The 24,563-nt window shown below is 37.7% G+C and overlaps 1 protein-coding gene across 1 annotated transcript in view; it reads right to left on the bottom strand.

The window, feature by feature from the left end:
• Positions 1–3,499: 3,499 nt before the first annotated feature.
• The window catches only part of rin1b (Ras and Rab interactor 1b), a 56,851-nt gene continuing 35,787 nt past the window's right edge, over positions 3,500–24,563 (bottom strand). The window contains exons 4-11 of the mRNA XM_073837531.1: positions 23,829–23,901; positions 23,628–23,719; positions 22,467–22,837; positions 19,693–20,197; positions 15,656–15,961; positions 15,444–15,575; positions 7,471–7,637; positions 3,500–4,439 (exon numbers count right to left, since the gene is read on the bottom strand). Coding sequence (XP_073693632.1) covers positions 4,122–4,439; positions 7,471–7,637; positions 15,444–15,575; positions 15,656–15,961; positions 19,693–20,197; positions 22,467–22,837; positions 23,628–23,719; positions 23,829–23,901 — 1,964 coding nt within the window. The 3' untranslated portion in view covers positions 3,500–4,121. The remainder of the gene's footprint in view (positions 4,440–7,470; positions 7,638–15,443; positions 15,576–15,655; positions 15,962–19,692; positions 20,198–22,466; positions 22,838–23,627; positions 23,720–23,828; positions 23,902–24,563) is intronic.

The following is a 24,563-nucleotide window of genomic DNA, read 5'->3' on the forward strand; positions in this document are numbered from 1 at the left end:
TTTAATTTTTTTATTTATTTTGTATGGTATTTTAATGTTGTAAGGCACACAAAACATCAGTGCAAAAATGTCAATTGTTTTTTTTAAATTAAATTAAATTAATGTTATATTATCTTTTGATTTTCTTTATTTTATTATTTTATTTTGTATGTTATTTTAATGTTGCAAGGCACACAAAACTATTTCTACTTCCAGAATTGTCTATTCAGATTCCAAACTTGGTTCAAATAATGTAGCTTTTTATGGTAACAGTAAATTTAAAAAATGTTAGTTCTGATTCAAAAACAATACAAATTGTGTAAAACGTCAGCGTTTTCCGAGCACAAACGGCACCGTTTCATGCATGACCCTGGCTTAAAACTAAAACCTAAAACCTGCTTATGAAATACCCAAGTTTGACACTTGATGGCCTCTTTGAGAATCACCCTCTTCAATCCGAGAGAGGAATTCATCCTGACTTAACACTATTTGCTTCCCGGTGCGAGTTGAAATGTGGGCAGCGTAATTGAAGCTCATGACAGTGTCTGCGTGTTGATCTGCCCACCGTGAGGCCAAACCAGAGCCGTACATTCAGCAAGTGCCACACCACACGTTATTAGTGCTGAACATGTCTGCGAAACACAACCTGGAGACTATTTACAAATGATGATGACGCCACATGTTCACTACATCCTTCACGCGCTGAAATAGTCTGCTTTCTGAAGGATATGAAGGAATAAACCAAATAAACACAAATATCAGGCCAGTGGTGAGTCCACGATGATCAGCGAACAAAACAAAACAGCCGGTGCAGTTCAAGTAAAACTCATTAAATCAATCAAGAGTACCACAAAACCACTGTAGTACCAGTAGTGTTACTGCAAAACTCACAACATACACATCCTTCTTACTCTATAATCACACTGTATTTGCACTGGAAGCATGTCAGTTGTCTACACTGGAAGTGTTGAAGCTGTATGTCATATTACAATGAAATATTAATATGATGTTAAGAGTTCAGCAAGAGCAAAATGTGTTTGCAACTATCAACCCAACTATATAGATATAGTTACTGTATATACATCTATGTCAGTGGGATATTTTGTAAAGATATTTTGTATTTTGTAAAAAATTACAACTTTTATTTAGCAAAGATACATTAAATGTCCGTGTCACAAAAGAATTCTATTTCAAATAAATACTGTTCTTTTGAATTTCTATTCATCAAAAAATCCCGAAAATTAAACACAATTTGGATATTGTGCTGCAAAGGAGCTTCAAATAAAAAAATAAAAAAAATCTGAAAGTCAAGGAAGTCTATTTAAAAAAAGTAGAAATTATAACATACTAAAGTCATAATTACAAGATAAAAGTCACAATTATGACTTCATTATGACTTAAGTCGAAATTATGAGATAAACCCCCGGTTTCACAGACAAGGCTTAAGTCTAGTCCTAGACTAAAATGTAAGTCTGAGCTGTTTCAACTAAAAGAAAATTGCACTGACTGACCTTTGTTTTGTCTAAAGATGCACACCAAAAATGTTTTTTTCGAAGCACATTTATAAAAATTACTTAAATGTCCTAATTGAACTATGGCCTAATCCTGGCTTAATTTAAGCCCTGTCTGTGAAACCGGGCCATAAAGTCTAAATTAGGACTTAAGTCATAATTATGAGATAAAAGTCCAAATTGACTTCGTTCGTAATTACGAGATAAAAAAGTTGAAATAATGAATTAAAAGGTCGAAATTATGACTTAAAAAGTTGAAATGACTTAAGTCAGTCATAATTTTGGCATTATAACTCATATTTTTGACTTTTTATGTCATAATTACAAGATAAACAGTTGAAGTTATGACTTTAAAAGTCAGAATGATGAGATAAAGGCCCGGTTTCGCAGACAAGGCTTAAGTCTAGTCCTAGACTAAAATGTAAGTCTGAGTTGTTTCAACTGAAATAAAATTGCACTGATTGATTTTAAAATATATCAGTGCCTTTATTTTGTCTCAAGATGCACACCAGTAATGTTTTTTTCTTAGCATGTTTATAAAAATTACTTAAATGTCCTAATTGAACTATGGTCTAATCCTGGCTTAGTCTAAACCCTGTCTGCGAAACCGGGCCAAAATGTTTAAATTATGGCTTAAGTCATAATGAGATAAGTCAAAATTGACTTAAGTTATAATTATGACATAAAAAGTTTAAATTATGATTTAAAAAGTTAAAATCATGACTTAATAAAGTTGAAATTATTAAACCAAAATTTTGACTTACTTAAGTTATGACTTAAAATTGAAATTATGAGATGAAATGTCGAAATTAAGACTTTACAAGTCACTTTAAAAGAATAAACGCTTAACATGAGACTTTGTGTGTGTTGTGTTCATATTCAGACCGCTATCCTGTGACCAAAGTGTTTATAAACTTAAGTCATAATTATGAGATAAAAGTCAAAATTACCTAAGTCATAATAATGAGATAAAAAGTTGAAATTATGAGATAAAAAGTCAAAATTATGCCTTAAAAAGTTGAAATCATGAATTAATTAAAAAAAATATAACTTAAAAAGTCAAAAAGATGAGTTAAAAAGCCAGAATTATGACTTAAAGTCATAATTACGAGATAAAAAGTCAAAGTTATGACTTAAAAAGTTGAAATTATGACTTAAAAAAGTAAAAAAAAAAAAAAGTTAAAAAGCCAAAATGATGAGACAAAAAGTCAAAATTATGACTTTAAAAAAAATGAAATTATGAATTGAAAAATCTAAATTACGAGATAAAATGTCAAAATTATGATTTAAAAAGTAAAAAATGATGAGATAAAACATTGAAATAATCACTTAAAAAGTTAAAATTAGTTAATAAGGTTGAAATTATAATTTAAGTGGAAATTATGTGTTAAAAAGCCGAAGTTATGGTACAATTATGAGATAAAAAGTCCAATTTGTGACTTTAAAATGTCAAAATTATTACTTTACAAGACACTTAAAAAAAAAATAAACGCTTAACATGAGACTTTGTGTGTGTTGTGTTCATATTCCATAGCGACATTAGACCGCTGTCCTGTGATAGTTTTTATAAAGGGTTTATAAAGTCATTAAGTTCATTTTAATGTGTAAAGTCATAATTTCAATTTTTTAAGTTACTATTTAAACTTTTTTATGTCATCATTTTGACTTAAGACTTTTGCTTAGTTTTATCTCATAATTTAGACTTTTAAGACATAATTGCAACTTTTATCTTATAATTAAATTTATCTTTTATCTTATAATTGAACATAATTATAATTATGTTATAATTTAGACTTTTCGAGTCATAATTCTGACTTTTTTAGTCATACTTTCGACTTTTTTAGTCATAATTTCGGCATTTAAGATGTAATTTTGACTTTTTTTCTCGTAATTGAATTAAGTTATAATTTTGATTTAGTATGTCATAATTTCGATTTTTTAAGGCATTTTTTTTTTACCTAGTGGAAATGGGCTATATATATATATGACCTTATGGACCCTAATGTAAACAAAATTCACACTTACAACATTTGGAAATATATTTTTGTATTTCAGATGAATTAAGGAAAAACAGGGAGGCAGCCCTGTAATGTGTCAAAAACAGAAAGCATGAACTAAAAAGTATGTTGCGTCAAACACGTCCAGCGTAAACACATCCAGTGACTCAAATAGGAGTAATTTGATGCAACATGCTACATGCGTCCAGTGTAGACACAGTGTCATTACTCAGAGCCTGTCAGATGTGTACATATATGATGAACTGTTTAAACATGACTCATTTTTATTTCAATTTGTTTGTTTATATTCAACACTTTGGTATTACTCTGCAATACACACCTCTGCAAGCCAATCGATAAGTGAGCGCTGAATCTCAGAGCGTTTCCAGATCTCCTGTTTGGCAGCTATTGCTTTTTGCATTATTACCAAGTATCTTGCTTCGATTCATGTGAAATGCTATTGTGCTTTCCGATTACACGCGCAACACACCCAAAACACATGAAAATAATCACCATCATCCATAGAACTGAACACATAAACAGCATTCAAATACTTTGTGACATCCATAATCCCCTTGCCACGAACGTGACAACAAATGTAAATGTAAAAGTCACATTCTGCACCTGCGTCTCTTCACTCCTCGCACACCGACTCGCCCAGATCTACGGCGCCGCCTCTGGTCAGTCTGCGCATCTTGCTGAAGTCGTGATCGGAGCGGAGGTACGACAGAGACGCTCCCTCATGCGCCCCCAGCTGATGGGGCTGAACGTGGGCCGGCAGAGGACGCATTTCCCCTTCGCTCCTCCAGAAGAGACAGTAGTGCTGCGGCTCCGTCACGCAAAACAGACCGGCGCAGGTTTTGGATAAAGTGTCGACGTTGTCCCCTGCCTTCCAGAGGAGCGTCCGCACTGCACTACGATTGTCGTCCTGAAATAACACTCGGACAAACCTCTGCACTCCGACAGGAAAAAACAAGAAACGCTAAATTAGGGCTGGATTTGACTTGAAAATTCGGAGAAATGTAGCACTGCCTCACTTGTTCACCAATGGATCCTCTGCAGTGAATGGGTGCCGTCAGAATGAGAGTCCAAACAGCTGATAAAAACATCCCAATAATCCACAAGTAATCCACACCACTCCAGAATATCAATTAACATCTTCTTAAGAGAAAAGCTGTGTGTTTGCAAGAAACAAATCCATCCTTAAGACGTTTTTAAACTTCAAACCAAGGTTATTATGGTTTTGCTTTTTTAAATTCATTTTATTTCAATATCGTTTTCAAATTTGCAATAAAATTTAGTTTCGTTTTCAAATTTGCAATAAAATTTAGTTTCGTTTTATTAGTTTCATTAACAATCTTGCTAGTTTTAGTTAAGTTTTTATTTTCTGGACACATTTCTATTTCGTTTTTATATAGTTCAGTTTCAGTTTTAGTTTTATAGATATCACGATTTCCCCGCGATTCTATAAGAAAAATAATGTGAAACAAAATATGAATTGCTGCAGCATTTAAAAGTTTTTAATTTGAATGAATTATTAAACATTTTAATGTTACATGTATTAAAATGTAATATATTTAATGCACCAATTTTAATATGAAATTTAATATGAAAAAAAATGGTTTGAATGAATAAATGACTCACTCATAAAAACATTACTGGAGGAATCAAGGTTTTTGAAGGAATCTCTCGACAATTTAACAATTACTTGTTTCCACCTAGTGGCGATATTTGAAGCACCAATTACTTTCAAAAGATGACGTGCATCATTTTGATCTCTACCATGTTTATATCCAAACTATGACCTTTGATCCCAGTATTGCTGTGATAATATGAATGACTGGGTATTTGAAAAGTATGTTTGTGAAGCTGTTTCTTACCTAAACATGGTGACTGCTCTCTCTGTGTCAGCAGCAGTGCAAATACAGATTTGAATCTCTTATTTCAATTAGTTTTTCAGTAGCTGTTGTTAGTTTCGTTTCGTTTTAGCTTTTGATTTATTTTGGCGTTTTTATTTTATTTCAGTTTACGGAAATGTTTTTTTGATCAATAGTCTTAGTTTTCGTTAACGAAAATAACCTTGCTTCAAACCATTGCTTCTAGCTAAAATATGAGTCTATAATCTATAATAACGCTTCCTCCAGTAAAAAATTCAATTTTAAAATCCATCGACATAAGCAACTGTTTTGGCTTGTAAACGGTGCTTGATCTGTGCAGATTTCTCTCCTGATTCAGGTGAGACAACTTTTTCACTGGACAAAGCAATATTATGGATTATGGACAGGTATTTTAGACAGTTAAAATGTCTTAATAATGGATTTGTTTCTTACTAACATATCTTTTCACTCCACAGGATGTTAACTGATGGACTGGAGTGGTGTGGATTATTGTGATGTTTTTATCAGCTGTTTGGACTCTCATTTCGATGGCACCCATTCACTGCAAATAAATAAATAATCAACTGTTTATATTCCTACAGTTTCATTATGCACGATTAATCTGTGCACATTATTTAAAAGGACAAAAAAAAACACGTTATCATAATCAATCATTAAAATATGTGACCCTGGACCACAAAACCAGTCATAAGGTTAAATTTTACAAAACTGAGATATATACATCATATGAAAGCTCAGTAGATAAGCTTTCTACTGATATATGGTTTGTTAGGATAGGACAATATTTGGCCGAGATACATCTATTTGAAAATCAGGAATCTGAGGGTGCAAAAAAATCAAAATACTGAGAAAATCACCTTTAAAGTTGTCCAAATTAGGTTCGTAACAATGCATATTACAAATCAAAAATTACATTTTGATATGTTTACAGTAGGAATTTTACAAAAAATCTTCATGGAACATGATCTTTACTTAATTTCCTAATTATTTTTGGCATAAAAGAAAAATCCACAATTTTGACCCATGCAATGTATTTTTGGCTATTGCTACAAACATACCCCAGCGACTTAAGACTGGTTTTGTGGTCCAGGGTCACATATATTCTCAACATTTCGGCTGATGTAATCAAGCCTGTGTGGGCAGGGAAAAAATATAAATTCATAAATGTTACCTAACATGTTTTTTCTTCAAAATGCAATCAAACAGTCTGCTCTAATCACAAAATTATCACATTAAATTATAATACACCTATAAGTCAATTGTTTTGGATCTATGGTCCCTTTAAAAGATATTTCCCTGATATCTGACAGAAGAAAAAATCACAACTATAAATATACACTACCAGTCAAAAGTTTTTGAACAATAAGAGTTTTAATGTTTTTTTTTTTTTAAGTCTCTTCTGCTCACTAAGCCTGCATTTATTTAATCCAAAGTACAGAAAAAACAGCTAAATTGTGAAATATTTTTACTATTTAACTTTTTTTCTATTTGAACATATTTTAAAATGTAATTTATTCCTTTGATTTTAAAGCTAAATCACTCCAAAAATCTGATTTGCTGCTCAAAAACATTTATTATTATTATTATTATTTATTATTATTATCAGGTTTCTATGATGAATAGAAAGTTCAGAAGAACAGCATTTATCTGAAATACATATATTTTTTGTAACACTATAAATGTCTTTATCATCACTTTTGATCAATTTAAAGCATCCTTGCTAAATAAAAGTATTAATTTCTATTATTTTTTTTTTTAGCAGCAAATCATATTAGAATGATTTCTGAAGGATCATGTGACACTGATAATTGGGGTGATGATCACAGAATTTAGCTTTGATCACAGGAATAAATTACATTTTAAAATACATTCAGATAGAAAGCAGTTATTTTAAATAGTAAAAATATTTCACAATTTGACTGTTTTTGTTGTATTTTAGATCAAATAAATGCAAGCTTGGTAAGCAGAAGAGAAAAATTATATATAAAAAAAAACATTAAAACTCTTACAGTTCATAAACTTATGACTGGCAGTGTATATACACACATATATAGTATAAAATACATGCAGTCTATGGTTTTTAACCTGTTTCTGCTGACTGTCTTTCTGGGTCTTGGCTTCTTGGCCCCGCCTCCTGCTCCACTCCCTCAAGTACTCTTGAGCCTCATTGGTCAGACTGCAAGTGGGCGTGGCCCCAGGCTTGCTCTGGATCAGACATAGGCTGGCATACACACTCGTCAAATAGTATCCACCTACAAACAAACCATAAAAAAAAAAAAAAAAAAACACTCAAGTTGGGATATCAACAATTAAAACTTTTAAACTCCTTTATAGAACATCTAAATTAAAAAATGTATATAAGTAGTTTTAAAGTGTAGGTAGATCAACTCGATTACATAATTCATAAGACTTCATGGAAGTGTGTGCGTTCTCTGCTGGGTTTCCATGGCAACAGCAACTTCTGATTGCTGCTGCTCAGTTCAGGTAGTGTACTTCTTCACTGGGAATATGGCTACTGAAGTTGATGAAGATAAATGATAAATGATGTGGAAATCACACCCACTTGCGGCACACAGCTCACAGTAGGCCTGTCTTTAAAGGTTTGCGTTTCATTGTTAGAAATCAGGAGTTTCGGCATTTTTAGAGCTGGTTGATTTTTAGATGAAACTATTTTGATTGACATTCCCCTGTAATTAATGCAAATTTGTACATTTTTGATTAGCTTTGAATAACCCTTGATTCGGTTCCTCCCAGTCCAGGATTTTTATATCTCTTGCAGTACCTGTTATCTAACAAGTTAAGGTAGTTTAAGGTTATCTTACAGGGTACACTCTTAAAAATAAAGGTGCTTTACGATGTCAGAGAAGAACCTTTTTTGTCTAAATAGATTCATAAAGAACCTTAAACATCTAAAGAAGCTTTCTGTTTCAAGATTCTTTGTGGCGAAAGAAGGTTCTTCAAATGATAAAAAGGTAAGAAAGTTCTTTAAAGAACCTTTGACTCAGGCCCAGCTCCACGGGGGGGGCCAGGGTGGGCATGGCCCACCCAATCAGAAGCTTGGCCCACCCAAGCCCCACACTACATAGCCAATCACAAAATTGGTGCGATATTTAATTGAGCTCCATATTTTTTCTTACTGGCCACACCCGCAAACATTCTAATATTGTAAATAATTTTCGCACTTTCAATATGCAGTGCTCGCGCTGTTTACTTTTACTTTCGATTTTGCCATAACGCGCACTCTGTGTAAAGGGAGCAGCCTATCAAAATGCTTATTATGGATGTGAAAAAACGCAGAAAATCCGATTTTTTTTTTTTTATGACGGACGAAAGTTTCAGAGACAGTATGTAAACTTGATTAACATAACCTCACCTGTATTTATTTTTTTAACGTGCAAAAATCTCGGACGAAAATTTCGTACTGATGTGTGCAACGACATTAACTCCAGCAGCTCGTGTTAGATGCAGGGTTGCCAAGTCCGCATTTTTCCTCACGGAATTGGTCTACTTTTAAACTGTTGCCATGGGTTGAATAGCCCCAGTTATTTAAAGGTTTTAAATATTGCAGATATTAAATTTCAATAAAATGCCTGTATTTAAATATTTTGCGTTCTACCTATGATAAAACGATGCTGGATATTAGGTTTTGTGAAGGCTACTGGTAGGAAGTAGAGGTCTTCACGGGTCCAAAAATTCGTACCCGAACTTATTTTAAAGTGGGACCCGAACCCGTGAAGACCCGAAAAATACCTTAAATGTACTAGTTGGACCCGAACCCGGCTGGGAAGACACAGACCCGACTGTACCCGATTGGCACATATTGCACAGCAAACTGCTATTAACTGTAAATAAGTCGCGAAGGAAAAAAAAACTTTTTGGCGTAAACTACTGTTAGTAGCGTTGCATACACACCTCCTTGCCAGTACATTTACATGTTAGGCTGTTCTTCTCTCTTGCCGACAGAAAGTCCCTTTTTAATCCACTATTCCAGATTTAATAGTTACTTTAGTTTAGGCAACTCGCGGTCACGGTCGGTGACGAATGACTAATGCAATACTTTTTTTTTCCTCTAAGTCAACTTCGACCGTTGCGTTTACCCTTTTGAACTACAATAACGATACTTTTGCAGATTGCAATAAAGACTCGGCGCAATTGTTTTATTTATTAATTTATTTATTATTAATTTATTATTAATCATTTTTTTCCGAAAAGGCACAGAACAATGAATGCGGTAAACTTTACTGCGTGCGTCTTCAATAGCAGTATCTTCTTCAGTAAGATAAAGCAATACAAAACATATGTTTAGAGCTCCACCTACGGCACCTAGTGGTCATCTTATGAAACTTAAAGGCACAATATGTAATTTTTCAGCTTTAAAAATAGCAAAAATCACTATATCTATGTTATATATTTTTTTTAGTTGTGTACTTACATTATCCCGACAGTTTCCACGAACTTTCAAATCCGGAGAAATTTATAGTTTAATTCGAAGACACGGCGCATTTCTTTATTTCCGTTTTGTCGCCCGTCTATGGCGTCATATAACCTTTGACCCCTCTAGTTTCTCTAACTACCTGCGGAGCAGCGGAACCGCCAAATACAAAGGGGAACAGAAGCAAAGAAGAGATGAAGAAAAAGTAGTAGCTAGTCTTGATCAATACTATTATATTTTATATTTATATTGTTTATATTAGTATTTATACCTCAATCAATAACATAGTTATGGATCATGATTATGCTTTGCCTGCACGTTCTGTGAAGCGCAGACGTACGGGTGAAATAAATGACCAGTATGTCATTATGTCAGTATGTCGCAGTATGTAAGGGTGTACTCACACTAGACGTTTTAAACCGTGCCCAAAGCCCGGTTCGTTTGACTTGTGTAAGTGCTCCGTGCCGTTCGTTTAGCTGGCCCTGTCCCGGCTGAAAGAGGTGGGCCAGAGAGCAGTTCGGTTGGGCTCGGGCGCGGTACACATAGTGTAAGCGTTAACCGCGTCGAGCACAAAACAAATACAATTCTGTGTCTACTACTGTCATCATTACGACCACAAATGTATCCTATTATTACCAACACAGCACTTTTCAAATAATTTAATTCAGTAAAGTATATTTAAGTTTATAATGGGTCTGGTTCTCTCCTTATTGATGAACAGGAATTGTAGTTTGCCAGTAAAGCTGCAAATTCTTTAACTAACGTTCATATTCTTTCACTCTCCGTAATAACTCTCTGATACATACAAGTGAAAATCAATGAACGGCATAGATGAATTATTATTAATTATTAGGTAGAATATTAGAAAAAGTGATTTTCTCCGTTATCTCGTACGCAAGTGTGTTTCGGCCGGAGTTTGAGTGCGCGGCCAGCGGGAGTAATCGCGCTCAGGCTCGGTTCAAGGCAATTGTGCCTAGTGTGAGTACATCCTAAGTGTAAAGTTAAGCAGTTCTCTGTTAGAGGAGGAGTGCCTCTTCAAACACTATCTACAATAGCTTCTTCCAGTGATACTCAATAAGATTGGTAGGCAAAAATGACAGTAGGTGCGTTCGAGTTCATGCGGCGCCGCCAGAAATCGGCTGTCGCCTTACAAAACAATGCATTCTGGTAAGATCATTTGTCCGACTTTGATCGACGCTGCAGCCGCCTTTCGATCACATGTGCCATCAAAGTACCGTGAGAGCAAAACGAGACCAGCCGCAGACAGTGTTGCCAACTTTTCTCAATGGAAAGTAGCTAAACCCCGCTTGAAAAGAAGCCAAATGTCGCTAAATGACATCATATGCTCATTAGCATATTCATGACGTCAGTACGTCGTATTGTCTTGCGTCTCTGTGCTCACATACTGCTATTTAATGCAGCCAAATTCAATAAAACTGTTTTCATTTATATATTTCATAGATATATTGATATATTTTACGGTTTCTTTTGTCAGACAACGGGGTAAATATGAAATAGTGACTGAAACGCGGCCCATTAGGACTACATAACCAGCTCTCGAAGATATTCATCTACACTAAAATCGTGATTCATAATCACAACACTGTCTAATGAAATCTAATACACATACGATTAAGACAATGGCTGTGCTGTGATTTCGGCTATACTTTTATGTAAAATAGAGTTATAAGCATCAGAATATCTTTTTTGTCTGAAAGTGCTGCTTCTCTGCGGCTCACTGAACAGAGCAGACGCAGATAGAGAGAGAGGGAGAGCGCGCGCGCATTGGGAAAGCACGACTTCACGCTCGTGCGGCAGTACCAGAGAGTCTCATAAACTAAATAAGGTTTGTCCAAGAAGTCGCTAGGGGGGTCTGAAAAGTCACTAAATCTAGTGACAAAGTCGCCAAGTTGGCAACACTGGCCGCAGAGGTCAGGCGCTGCAGTTACTCAAATTCGGCTGCGAAAGCCTTGATAACGACACACTTTATTCTCATTGGTCAGATTATGTGACGACAAGCACGACGTGTGCTGCGTGTTTTTTTTTTTTAAAAACTTCCTGTATGTAATCAGTCTTTATATCGAATATCTGATATTCAAACAAAACAATAATGATGAAAATGAAGATTAGGCGATATGGTAAATATATATTCTTATTGTTTAAGAGCTAAAGTTTGGAAAAAAACTGGTCAACCAGAGGCCGTTTTTTTAATGGATGTTGTGAGAGGCTTCACTACACTGAATAAACTGCTTAGGCCTATATTTGAAAAATGTCCTATAGCTAACTACAAAACCAAGATACAAATAATTAACATCATATTGCATTACATAAAAGTAACTCACATTGATATGATCAATAAAAAAGCAAAACGATTGTATAGAATAAACGCTAGGGAAACTTTTTTCTTTTCTTTTTTTATCTAATGTAGTTTCATTTATTCTTTTTCTTTATTCCTTTTTTTTTTGTATGTTTGGAATACAGTTTCATTTTACATTTTCACAACTGCATTTTGTAAATTCAAACTTGGGGGCACCATAGAAGTCCACTATATGGTGAGAAATCCTGAAATGTTTTCCTCAAGAAACAATTTCTTTACGACTAAAGAAAGAAAGACATGAAAGACAGTTTCATCCGACCTGACGGCCACCTCTTTACTCCTCCCCCGAATGCAAGCGCGGCAGGCTACTGTAGTGCATCTCGAACGCACCTACTATCTCATCCGTGAACATGATTTGTGAAAACACATTTCCCATCGTTCTACGCTCCGTAATTGCGTCATCAAGCGTCGCCTCTGTTATTGTTTTTAAAAAATGCGACCTCTAGCGGCGAAAACTTACATATTGTGCCTTTAAAGGAGGAATCCGCACGTATAGCACGAGACAGCTTGATAGCGTAAATAGCTTATTCTGAAAAGAGTGTATTTTTTCACCATATTTTCTATCATTACTGTGCTCTCTGAGCCGAGCCTGACCAAAAAAATTAAAATATGACAAGATGGTTCTTCCGTATTATTATAAACGTAAGAAAGAATGCAATGTGTACTATGGCAGAGTAAAAGCAAAGTCCCTTTAAGACCTTAAGGGTGTTCTATAGTCTTTGGCAGAGTTTCTCTATGGCTCTGGTCTTTGGTAAAAGTCGCCAGCTCTGGTTGCCATAGAAACATTTCATGTGCCTTATTTTAATGCAGTGTAAACATCACAGACAACATTAATGTGACTGTTCATTTTTGATCTCATATTTTGTTGCTGATGTGAAATAAATAAATGTGCAAGGCTTTTTATTTCACATGCATCACTCATGAAGGAATCCATGATCACCGACCGTCCGTTTACGTTAACTATTCCCGCGCTCTGCTTCTCGCTGCTGCGGTCACGCGACACACGTTTTTATTTATTTAATCTTCTTTTTTTTATTTCCCTCTCACACTTTTCTTATCATAATTTTACAAGTTACAAAACACATGCAAAGTGGTGACTGACACTGGCAGGTGCGATGTTCTCCAATCGACTCGGGTATTACACACAAGTTAAACATACCCTGGACCCGAAGTAATAGATTTGGACCCGACCCGGACCCGGCTGACCATTTAAAATATAGACCCGAAACCCACACGGGTCCCGGGTCCTCTGTGAAGAGCTCTAGTAGGAAGCCTTTCAGCTGTGTTTATGATCAATGTGCACAACTTTAAAATGTGTATTTTAGATATGGAAATTAAGTATATACGTTTTGATATTTGGGATATGGTCAGTGCACTATTTTGGGTTGTTCTTGACTGGCCATTTGGCTAGTTACTGTATGTCATACAGACATGGTAACCCTGTTGTCAGATGCTTTCAGTTTAGAATTGTAGCTTACATTTTCCAACTGCAGTAAATTATTTTTATTTCTGTAAAAATGCAAAATGGCAGTGAAGGTGCTGCAGTGGTGGTAATGTAATCAACATATAACTAAAGTGTAACAGCAATTACCCCAAATGGAAAATGTGCACTTCCATAATACACTTAAATAATACTTACTCTGTTTTCACACACACTAATTTTATACTTAATATACTAAAAAGTATTTAGTACTTCTTAAGATAATTTTAAGAACATCTATAGTGTATTAAATTTTGCTATTTTGAGACACTAATGTGCTTTTTGAACTAAAATGTGCTTTTACCTCTCTTTAAAATAATGCTTGAAGAATCTTTCAAAACACCTTTATTTTTAAGAGTGTAATGTAAAAGTGGGAACACAGTCTGTATGTTTTTTGTTTTTAAACAAGAAGTTCTCTTCCAGAACAAAAATGTACAGATAATTAACTCTTCTCCTTGTCATCCAAAATGTTCATGTCTTTCTTTCTTCAGTCGTAAAAAAATTATGCTTTTTGGAAAACATTTCAGAATTTTTCTCCATATAGTGGACTTTTATGGTGCCCGCAAGTTTATAAAATGCAAAGTTTAAATGCAGCTTTCTAAAAAAAAAAAGAAAAAAGAAAAGATAATTCATATATTTTTTAAACTTTAATCTCAAATGCTTGCCTTGTTAACTCTTCGATGTGCATGTGTACTCTGGTTCAATACAGTTAGGGTATGTCAAAAACTCTCACTGACCCAGTGTTTACAAAGTACCTTTTACAAAAAAAGGTAAAACAGTGATGTTGGATGATTTTGAAGTTGGAGGAGAGAATTAGATTTTTTTTTGACATACCCTAACTGTATTGAACCAGAGTACACATGCACATAGCAGAGCTAGATAAGATGAGCATTTGAGGTTAGAAAGTATATAAATTGTAATTATTTTTAGAAAATAACCAATCGTTTCACAAGATAAGACCCTTCTTTCTCAGTTGGGATTGTTTAGAACCACTTTGAAGCTGCATTAAAACTGCATTTTGTAAATTCAAACTTGGGGGCACCATAGAAGTCCACTATATGGTGAGAAATCCTGAAATGTTTTCCTCAAGAAACAATTTCTTTACGACTAAAGAAAGAAAGACATGAAAATCGTAGTTAGTAGGGTCTTATCTAGTGAAACGATTGGTTATTTTATACATTTTAATCTCAATTGCTTGTCTTGTCTAGCTCTGCAATGTGCATGTGTATTCTGGTTCAATACAGTTAGGGAATGTCGAAAAATTGCCATCTCATTTTCTCCTCTAACTTCAAAATTGTCAGACATCGCTGCAGAAGTACTGACCCAGTGTTTACAAAAGCGAATGTGCAAAGAAGGTCAAACGCTCTTTATAAAAAAAGGTAAAACAGCAATGCTGGACGATTTTGAAATTGGAGGAGAAAATTTGAGTTTTTTTACATACCCTAACTGTATTGAACCAGAGTACACATGCACATCGTAGGGCTAGACAAGACGAGGTTAAAAAGTATATAAATTGAATTGTTTCACTAGACTAGACCCTTCTTCCTCGGCTTGTTTAGAGCCCTTTTTAAACTGCATTTTGGAAGTTCAAACTCGGGGGCACCATAGAAGTCCACTATGGAGAGAAATCCTGAAATGTTTTCCTCAAGAAACAATTTCTTTATGACTGAAGAAAGAAAGACATGAACATCTTGGATAAGAAGGGGGTGAGTAAATTATCTGTACATTTTTGTTCAGGAAATGAACTTCTCCTTTAAGTTCTCCTTTACCCTCTCCTGTCAGCCATGACGGCTCAAGCAGCTCCATCATGTACTCCGTCTCCAGCAGCAGTTGCGGGATGTTACACTGAACTAGAACATAGGACAGCGCTGGTAGAAAGTCTTCAGAACCTACATCCTGATCTGCAAAGAAGAAATAAGTCTTAACTTGACAGGTAAAGTTGCCTAAAAGTTGACAAACCAGTATCTAAATCGTTCCTCACCAGGTTGTGTTCCCATGGCTTTGTACACACCCTTGCACACCTGCAGCAGAAGCAACACCTTGTCAACGGGTGAATGGCTGCGCTGCATTAACGTGAGCTTCGCCTTCGCTCTATCCAGGCCACGACTGTCCAGGACACCCACTTGTACAGCCAGGCGCTCTAGCGCCCCCTCCTGGTAGGCCAGCAAGCTATCAGTGATCTTCTGTAAGGAGCCGTCCCGGGTGTGGAGGGATACGAGCGTCTGCTGCAGCTGAATTTTCAACGGCTTCAACACACAGCCAAACAGAGCCTTTTCCAGGGCAAGATCTGTGGGTCACATGACAGCAAATATGAAGAAATATGCATCTTGTATTGTTGGTAAAACACATGGTGTGATATTTAAAGCTGTAAAGTTTCTAAATCATTGTGTGAATTCCTGTGGGAGGATATTTCTGAATGATAATCTCTTTCTCTTGTCCTTGCCATTTACAGTGTTTGCTGGCTTTGTTTGGCCTTGTCAGGGATTGAAATATTGCATAGTCCTTCTTTGCCATGAAAATTAACTTAATCCCGAAAAAAACTTTCCACTGCATTTCATTGCTGTCATTAAAGACCTGCTGAGATCATTTCAGTAATTGTCTTGTTAACTCAGGTGACAATGCTGACGAGCACAAGGCTGGAGATCATTATGTCAGGCTGATTGGGTTAGAATGGCAGACTTGACATGTTAAAAGGAGGGTGATGCTTGAAATCATTGTTCTTCCATTGTTAACCATGGTGACCTGCAAAGAAATGCGTGCGGCCATCATTGTGTTGCATAAAAATGGCTTCACAGGCAAGGATATTGTGGCTACTAAGATTGCACCTAAATCAACAATTTATACGATCATCAAGAACTACAAGGAAAGAGGTTCAATTCTTGTTAAGAAGGCTTCAGGGCGTCCAAGAAAGTCCAGCAAGCGCCAGGATCGTCTCCTAAAGAGGATTCAGCTGCGGGATCGGAGTGCCACCAGTGCAGAGCTTGCTCAGGAATGGCAGCAGGCAGGTGTGAGCGCATCTGAACACACAGTGAGGCCAAGACTTTTGGAAGATGGCCTGGTGTCAAGAAGGGCAGCAAAGAAGCCACTTCTCTCCAAAAAAAACATCAGGGACAGATTGATCTTCTGCAAAAAGTATGGCGAATGGACTGCTGAGGACTGGGGCAAAGTCATATTCTCCGATGAAGCCTCTTTCCGATTGTTTGGGGCATCTGGAAAAAGGCTTGTCCGGAGAAGAAAAGGTGAGTGCTACCATCAGTCCTGTGTCATGCCAACAGTAAAGCATCCTGAGACCATTCATGTGTGGGGTTGCTTCTCATCCAAGGGAGTTTGCTCACTCACAATTTTGGCCAAAAACACAGCCATGAATAAAGAATGGTACCAAAACACCCTCCAACAGCAACTTCTTCCAACAATCCAACAACAGTTTGGTGAAGAACAATGCATTTTCCAGCATGATGGAGCACAGTGCCATAAGGCAAAAGTGATAACTAAGTGGCTCTGGGACCAAAACGTTGAAATTTTGGGTCCATGGCCTGGAAACTCCCCAGATCTTAATCCCATTGAGAACTTGTGGTCAATCCTCAAGAGGCGGGTGGACAAACAAAAACCCACTAATTCTGACAAACTCCAAGAAGTGATTATGAAAGAATGGGTTGCTATCAGTCAGGATTTGGCCCAGAAGTTGATTGAGAGCATGCCCAGTCCAATTGCAGAGGTTCTGAAAAAGCAGGGCCAACACTGCAAATACTGACTCTTTGCATAAATGTCATGTAATTGTTGATAAAAGCCTTTGAAACGTATGAAGTGCTTGTAATTATATTTCAGTACATCACAGAAACAACTGAAACAAAGATCTAAAAGCAGTTTAGCAGCAAACTTTGTGAAAACTAATATTTGTGTCATTCTCAAAACTTTTGGCCACGACTGTATATGCATTTCTGTGCATGCAATTTTTCCTGTCAATGCTTACAGAATATTTCTTCATATATTTATATGCAAAGCAGAAAATGAGAAGATATGGCACAGATTGCATACTGGCCTACTCATGTTTGCCTAAAGCTATTTGGAATGTGCACGGTTTTCCTGTAGCTCTATTTAAACATGCTTATGTCCTTGGTAGTGAACAGAAAGGCACACAGCCACTGAGCAGCTTGGCGAAAATAAATAAGCTGTGTTCAATAGCAAATTAATGTTTGTACAGCAGAAGAAAGAGCCAGACACATTATAGCAAACAAGAAAATCTGTGCATTGTGCAAAATCTCCGCCTCATCCCTTCTATCTCTTCTCTCTCTCTCCACGCGCTTCCTGAAGCATGCGTGGGAATGTGCTATGTGCTAATGATAAATGCAAAGTGGAAAACGCGAATGCCTCCACCAACATCTGAAACAGCATCCATCCCCGGGGACGTGGCCGGCTTTTAGATTTCTTGCTTTGTATTTGGGGGAGATATCTCACAATCAGCTCATAATCCCAGCCTATGCGGGCTTATAAAAGATTGGATGATGTTATTTGACGTAATTGTTCTGCAGTATAAAAATAGAGCTACAGTAACTTAAACTTGTGTGTTAAGCACCGCTGTGCTGCCAGAAGTTAGCCCGCTGCAAGGAAAATATATACACGATTTTACAAGTGCATCATAGAACCTCATCATCATCACCATCATCACAACAAAACTGTGTTACAGCTGTGCTAATATAAGCTACACGTAACAGTGCAATTCAAACATTAATGCTATTTTCCAGAAATGTATTACATCAAAGGATTCTAAGAAAACAAATCACATCTTTTATCCACTCCAGTGGTTTTAGAGATTTTAAAACTTACTGATTGGTTTCCATGACACAATTCATGGCACTGAGTCATTTACGTCCTGAAAAAGTGGCATCTGCCAAGTCAAGCATCGCAATTAATATTACTCATGCTTGGGGTTAATGATATGAACAAACTCCTAGTGCATCCTAGTGTAATAAACATGGTGCAGCTTGACTGCACCATTTGTGCTGTGAACAGAACTCGAATGATACATCATGCTTCTTGTTGATTGTTTACTTTCACATCAGACTTTTAATTTCCATCTGGCAGATATTAAAATGGGCAAATAATTGGCATTGGAAGTAGGACTTCAGCCAAATTTCCACGAGCGGAAACTCAAACAGTATAAGTGAGTTGTTCAAAACCTTTCTTTTTAGTATACTCAGTGTACACAAACAATGTTCTCAATGCTCGAGTTCATGTGTAGAGACCCAGGCGATACTTCGAGCAAAGTGTCATGGTGTGTCGAGCCTTCTTAGTGTCATAAAAATATCGATTTTGATGTGCTCAAAGTAGTGCCCTTAGTACTCCCATTCACCGGCCATTGACCACAAAACGAAATCACAGTCAATCTCAAAAACGGCTCTATGTTGTAATTATGCTTTTAGATATAAGTTTGTCTCGTTTACAGTAAAAAAAACAGCCCAGGTTGCATTTTGACAATAGTTATCCTTTAATAGAACGGCAAGTGTGTTGGAGCTAAACTCTTTAGGTCAGTGTTTCTCAACTCCAGTCCTCGGGACCCACTGCTCTGCACATTTTGTATGTCTTCCTCATTTAAGGCACCTGATTTTGATCATCAGCTCATTAGTAGAAAGATTCATGAACTGAACTGAGTGTGTCAGACTCAGAAACATACAAAATGTGCAGAGCAGTGGGTCCCGAGGACTGGAGTTGAGAAACACTGCTTTAGGTCATTGATCCTCCAGGAGCAGGATTGAATACCCCTGAGCTACAGGATCTACTGTATTGTGTCATTGATCTAACCCAAGGGTCTCCAAACTTGGCATTGGGGGCTGGTGTCGTGCAGAGTTTAGCTCCAACCCTAATTAAACACCTGAACCCACTAATCAAGGTCTTACTAGGCATGCTAGAAACCTTTGGGCAGGTGTGTTGAGGCAAGCTGAAGCTAAACACTGTAGGACACTGGCTCTCCAGGACCAAGTTTGGAGACCCCTGATCTAACTTAAAGTGATGCCTCCTTACCTTTCTCATTCTCAGGCACCAACGTCTCAATTGGAGGTTCTATTTCTCCTGCTTCCAGAAGAAGACTTTTGGCTTGAGACAGAAATCTCCTCAACCCCTGGAGCAGCTCCACAGCAGAACTATGTTTTGAGGCCTCGATCTCTTGCCTTTGCTTCTCTAAAAAGTCCTGCACCAGTGACCCAAATGTGGAGCGCTTGTCCCGTGAGAGTTCATCCACCAATCGGGCAACTCTGCGCTCAGGAGCGAACACGCATACAAAGGCAGCGGTCATACGGCGCAGAGTTGAGGTTGGATTCGCTGAGGGGAAACGGGTGCCACGTGCGGCAGGCGGCCATTGATGGGCGATGTCCGCCTCGGCTTCCTCCTCCTCCAGACTGCTGAAGGAACTATTGCTGTCCAGCTCAGCAAGGGAAGGAGCTCGGGTCCTTTCCAAAGCAAGACACACCTCACCATCTTCAGTATCTCTGTTGTGTTCAGTTTTGCCTTGTTGGGGTAAGGAGTTACTCTAGAGGGTAAGGTAAAAGAAAAACAATGTTATTTTTACAACATGGCACTACAGAAATATTTTCAAACACACATCACGATCATGACCTTCCAGAACCACAAGAGCAGTGTAGGCACAGTATGTGGAATATCATTATACTGTTTGTAGGAGGCAGTTAACCAGTAGAGGTTATATCTGTGTTAACCTCTCTCCACCCGCACTAACTACTGCACCGAGGACTGTGATTTTGCCCAGTAGTTTTCAATCTTGGTCCTAGGGACCAACTACTCTTATTTAACACACCTAATACAGATCATCAGCTGGTTAGGAGAGAGCTCCATAAACTAAACACAGTGTGTCCTTAGGACCAGGACTAAAAAAACCCCACAGATTTAGCATTGTAGGATGTTTTTTGTGGTTTCTAAACAATGTTAACATAAGCAAATGGAAAGGATTAAGAGTGTCTTTGTTTTAACTATTAACTAGCTCAGACGTGAGAGTGAAATGAGGGATTAATACAAATTTTGTTTAACCCCAAATCCCAGGGGTAGCCAACCATGCTTTAAGAGGGCTATCATCCTACAGAGTTTAGCTCCAACCCTAATAAAAACACAACCCTGAACCATACAAGGTTATCAGGATTACTGTAAAGCAGTGGTTCTCAATCCTGGTCCTGGGGGACCCCTGCTCTGCACTTTTTGCATGTCTCCCTTATTTACAGTAACACACCTGTTGAGATCATCAGCTCGTTAAGAGAGAGATCCATAAACTGAACTAATGAGCTGATGATTTCAATCAGGTTTGTTAAATAAGGGAGACATGCAAAATGTGCAGAGCAGGGGTGTTTTCGAGAAGGTTTGGAAATTAAGTCTGCAGTAAGGTGTCCCTCCATCAAGGTCTTATTAGGCATGTTAGAAACTTCCAGGCAGGTGTGTTAAAGGAAGTTGCAGCTAAACTCTGCAGAACACCAGCCCTCCAGAACCAGGTTTGGAGACCCCTACCCTAGCCCAGGCCCAAAATCCTGCTCCTAGAGGGCCACAAGTTTAGCTCCAACACACTTGTCTGAAAGTTTCTGAATACCTTGATTAGCTGGTTCAGGTGGGTTTAATTAGGACTAGAACAAATTCTGCTGGAAGGTGGACCTCCAAGAGCAGGACTGGACTCCCTCTGGCCTAATCTCTTCCCTATACCTAAAACAGAGGTCTTCAAACCGGCTCCTGGAAAGTTTATTTCCAAATGGCTTCAGCACACCTGCCTGCAATTTTCAAGCAGTCTTGAGAAGCTTAATTGGCCACTTCAGGTGTGTTCAATTAAGGTTGTAGCTAAACTCTTCAGTAGATCCCCATGAACATGGTTGAAGACCTCTGACCTAAAATCTTACTTTGATGACTGGATTGTTGTTTCAGCACCAACAAGAGCACTGATCTAGAAATCAAGCGTTTAGAAACAAGCAAACATATTCTTAACCCCAAGCCTACCCCCACCTTAACCATTAACTAACCCTAAAAACAGAGGGAAATGTTGTTTAAGACCTTAATCCAGCTGTGTCTAATTCTGGCAGGCCCAGAGGCAGGAGTAGAGACTCAAAACTCTGGTCCTGGAGGGCCAGTGTCCTGAAGATTTGAACTCCAACCCAAAATCAACACACCTAAACCAGCTAATCAAGGTCTTATTATGCATACTAGAAACTTCCAGGCAGGTGTGTTGAGGCAAGCTGGATCTAAACTCTGCAGGACAGTGGCCCTCCAGGAATAAGTTTGGACACCTTGGTCTACAGCTAAGCACAGTTTAGCTCTAGCTGTAATTACCTAATTAGACACACCTGAACCAGCTAATCAAGGTCTTCAAAAGCAGTGCTTCTCAAACCTCTCCTAGGCACCCGAACTACTGCACAAAGAGCTGATGAGTTGAATCAGGTGTGTTAAATGATTGAGATACAAATATGTAGTGGTTGAGGGTCAGCACAGGTTTGAGAAGTACTATAAACTTACTGGTGGGTGTTTTTAAACCTGTCTAAACCGGGGGTCTCCAAACTCGGTCCTGGAGGGGCCATTGTCCTGCAGAGTTTAGCTCCAACCATAATTAAACACTCCTTAACCAGCCAATCAAGGTCTTACTAGGAATATTAGGCACTTCCAGGTGGGAGTGTTGAAGCAAGTTGGACACTGGCCCTGGAGACCCCTCAACTATACGCTGTCAGAAAATGGACCTCTAAGATAAACGTTTGGACAACCTTGTCTGAATCTAAGCTTTGAGACAAAACCTAACCCAGCCAATGGTACACACTTACAGGTGGTATCTGTCCCAACATCTGATCGTCCTCCTCTTCTGAAGTGGGAGTGAGTGCTGGGGTCCTCCTGAGCACACTTAACCCTCCTGTTCGTCTCGGGCCGCTCTGATTGGAATTCTGTCCATGTGTCTCCCCCTGGGTTAGCTCCGATTCTCCACCCGAGAGGCTGAGAGAAGTTTCATTGGACACACGAACCCTAAGGCTGCGTTTAAAGCGGTGGCGTTTGTGTGAGGCGGTTCTGCTAGGTTGGGGAGGCTGAAGGAACAGGGGGTTGACGAAACATGGGCTGATCAATCTGAATGTCCGGTGGGGTGCTGAGGGTGGAGGGGGGCCATTAGGAAGGCCAGGAGACATCTGAGAGCTCCAGAACTCTGAAAAAGCCATGGAAGGTTGCAAAGAGTGGAATTGGGATGGAAAAGAAAGCATTTCGCAGTGGTCATAGCATATTCCTTGATCTATCAAAACTAAAGTTTCCAATGTACCAGGAAAACATAACATGAGATGCTTGATTTCTTTACATTATCTGTATAGAGCAGGGGTGTCCAAACTCAGTCCTGCAGAGTTTAGCTCCAACTTGCCTCAACACATCTGCTGGAAACATTCTAGTATGCCTAGTAAAACCTTGATTACCTGCTTCAGGTTTGTTTGGTTGGGGTTGGAGCTAAACTTGGACTGGACACCCCTGGTTTAGAGAAACATGGTCTGTTATGGATTGGTAATAACGATGCATGTTAGCTGTAATTGCTTAACCACATGGTGTATGTTAGTTTGTAGCTAACACCAAGAATATGATTTTTGAGAAAGTTTGCCAAATGAGTCGCTCTTACTCCTACGCACCAAACAATTACCCAGAGATTGAGCAGTACATTTCAGCACTATTTTTTGTTGTATATTTCAACAAATTTTGTGATCCTGTCAAAAGGAAATCCTAACTTTGCAAAGAGGCTGTTGATAAAGGGTGGATGGGATAATTAAAACTACAGAGGACAAAACCGCACACCACAAAACCACAGAAAAGAGCTGCAGCTGGTAGTAAGAGGGCGTTAAGGATGCTAAGTGGGTGTTTACATATAAGTGTTAAAGGTTCATCAGCAAAAAGGCTAGCTGAGTTTTAAAGGTCAGACGGGGGTGGAAACATTCGTGAAGAACATGCATTCCTACCTAAACCCAAATGGGAAATGCTTTCCAGCTGGGTGTGTGTTGTGGCCTGTATAATTGCATCTGGTAGCTCCAGTGGGAAAGGCAATACATCTCTGTTGAACACATACATAAACAGCAGAAATTACATAACGCATTATAGATAAAACACTTGTTTAATATACAGGAATCATTGTCAGTGTTTGTTGGTTTGATGTTTGTTACCTGCTGACGGTGTAAAATGCCACTAGTCTGCAGAGATCGGGGAAGCTCAGGGCAGAAGTATCAAGCGAAAACGCTAAATGGTAAAAAAGAAGATGCAATAATTTAAGATATAAAATTTCTACCATGTTGTATTTTGATAATGAAATTGTGTGAACTTGTCTTATTGGGGAGTACTAAATAAAACACATGTCAGGTTTGCTATAATATCGATGACTGAAAGTATGAAGAACCAAACATAGACAAAATAATATTTTATGTTAATATTTTCATGTTAAAATACTAGTTATTGAGGATTTGAATTAAATTATATTACCTATAACTTGCTTAACTACTATAGAAACTCCACAGCACAAAATAACAACAAATATAGAGTTTTTACAACACATCCTCATTCGGCCATATTGGCAGCACTGAACGTAAACAATGCCACTGAACCGAATGTAACTTGCATATTTAGCTGATTATTACTGCTGAAAATGGTCAATTATTGTCATGTTTTGAGCAGTAATAATCGGTCGGACTGGGAAAAAACATTTGGAGTACTATAGACTGCCAAATTTATATCAAATTGAGGAGAAGAGTGCAAAAAACTGGCAGTTGAACAAAAAGGCATTTGCGGTTGGCCAAATTGAACCAGGATTTCCAGGGCAAGAATCTTGACAACATTCATGTTTGTTCTTATCCTTTCTATTCAGGTAGGTGAAATATAATAAGATAATAAGTAATACAGTTTGT

This window comes from Garra rufa, chromosome 3 (genome assembly GCF_049309525.1).
Source record: "Garra rufa chromosome 3, GarRuf1.0, whole genome shotgun sequence".
Lineage (NCBI taxonomy): Eukaryota > Metazoa > Chordata > Actinopteri > Cypriniformes > Cyprinidae > Garra > Garra rufa.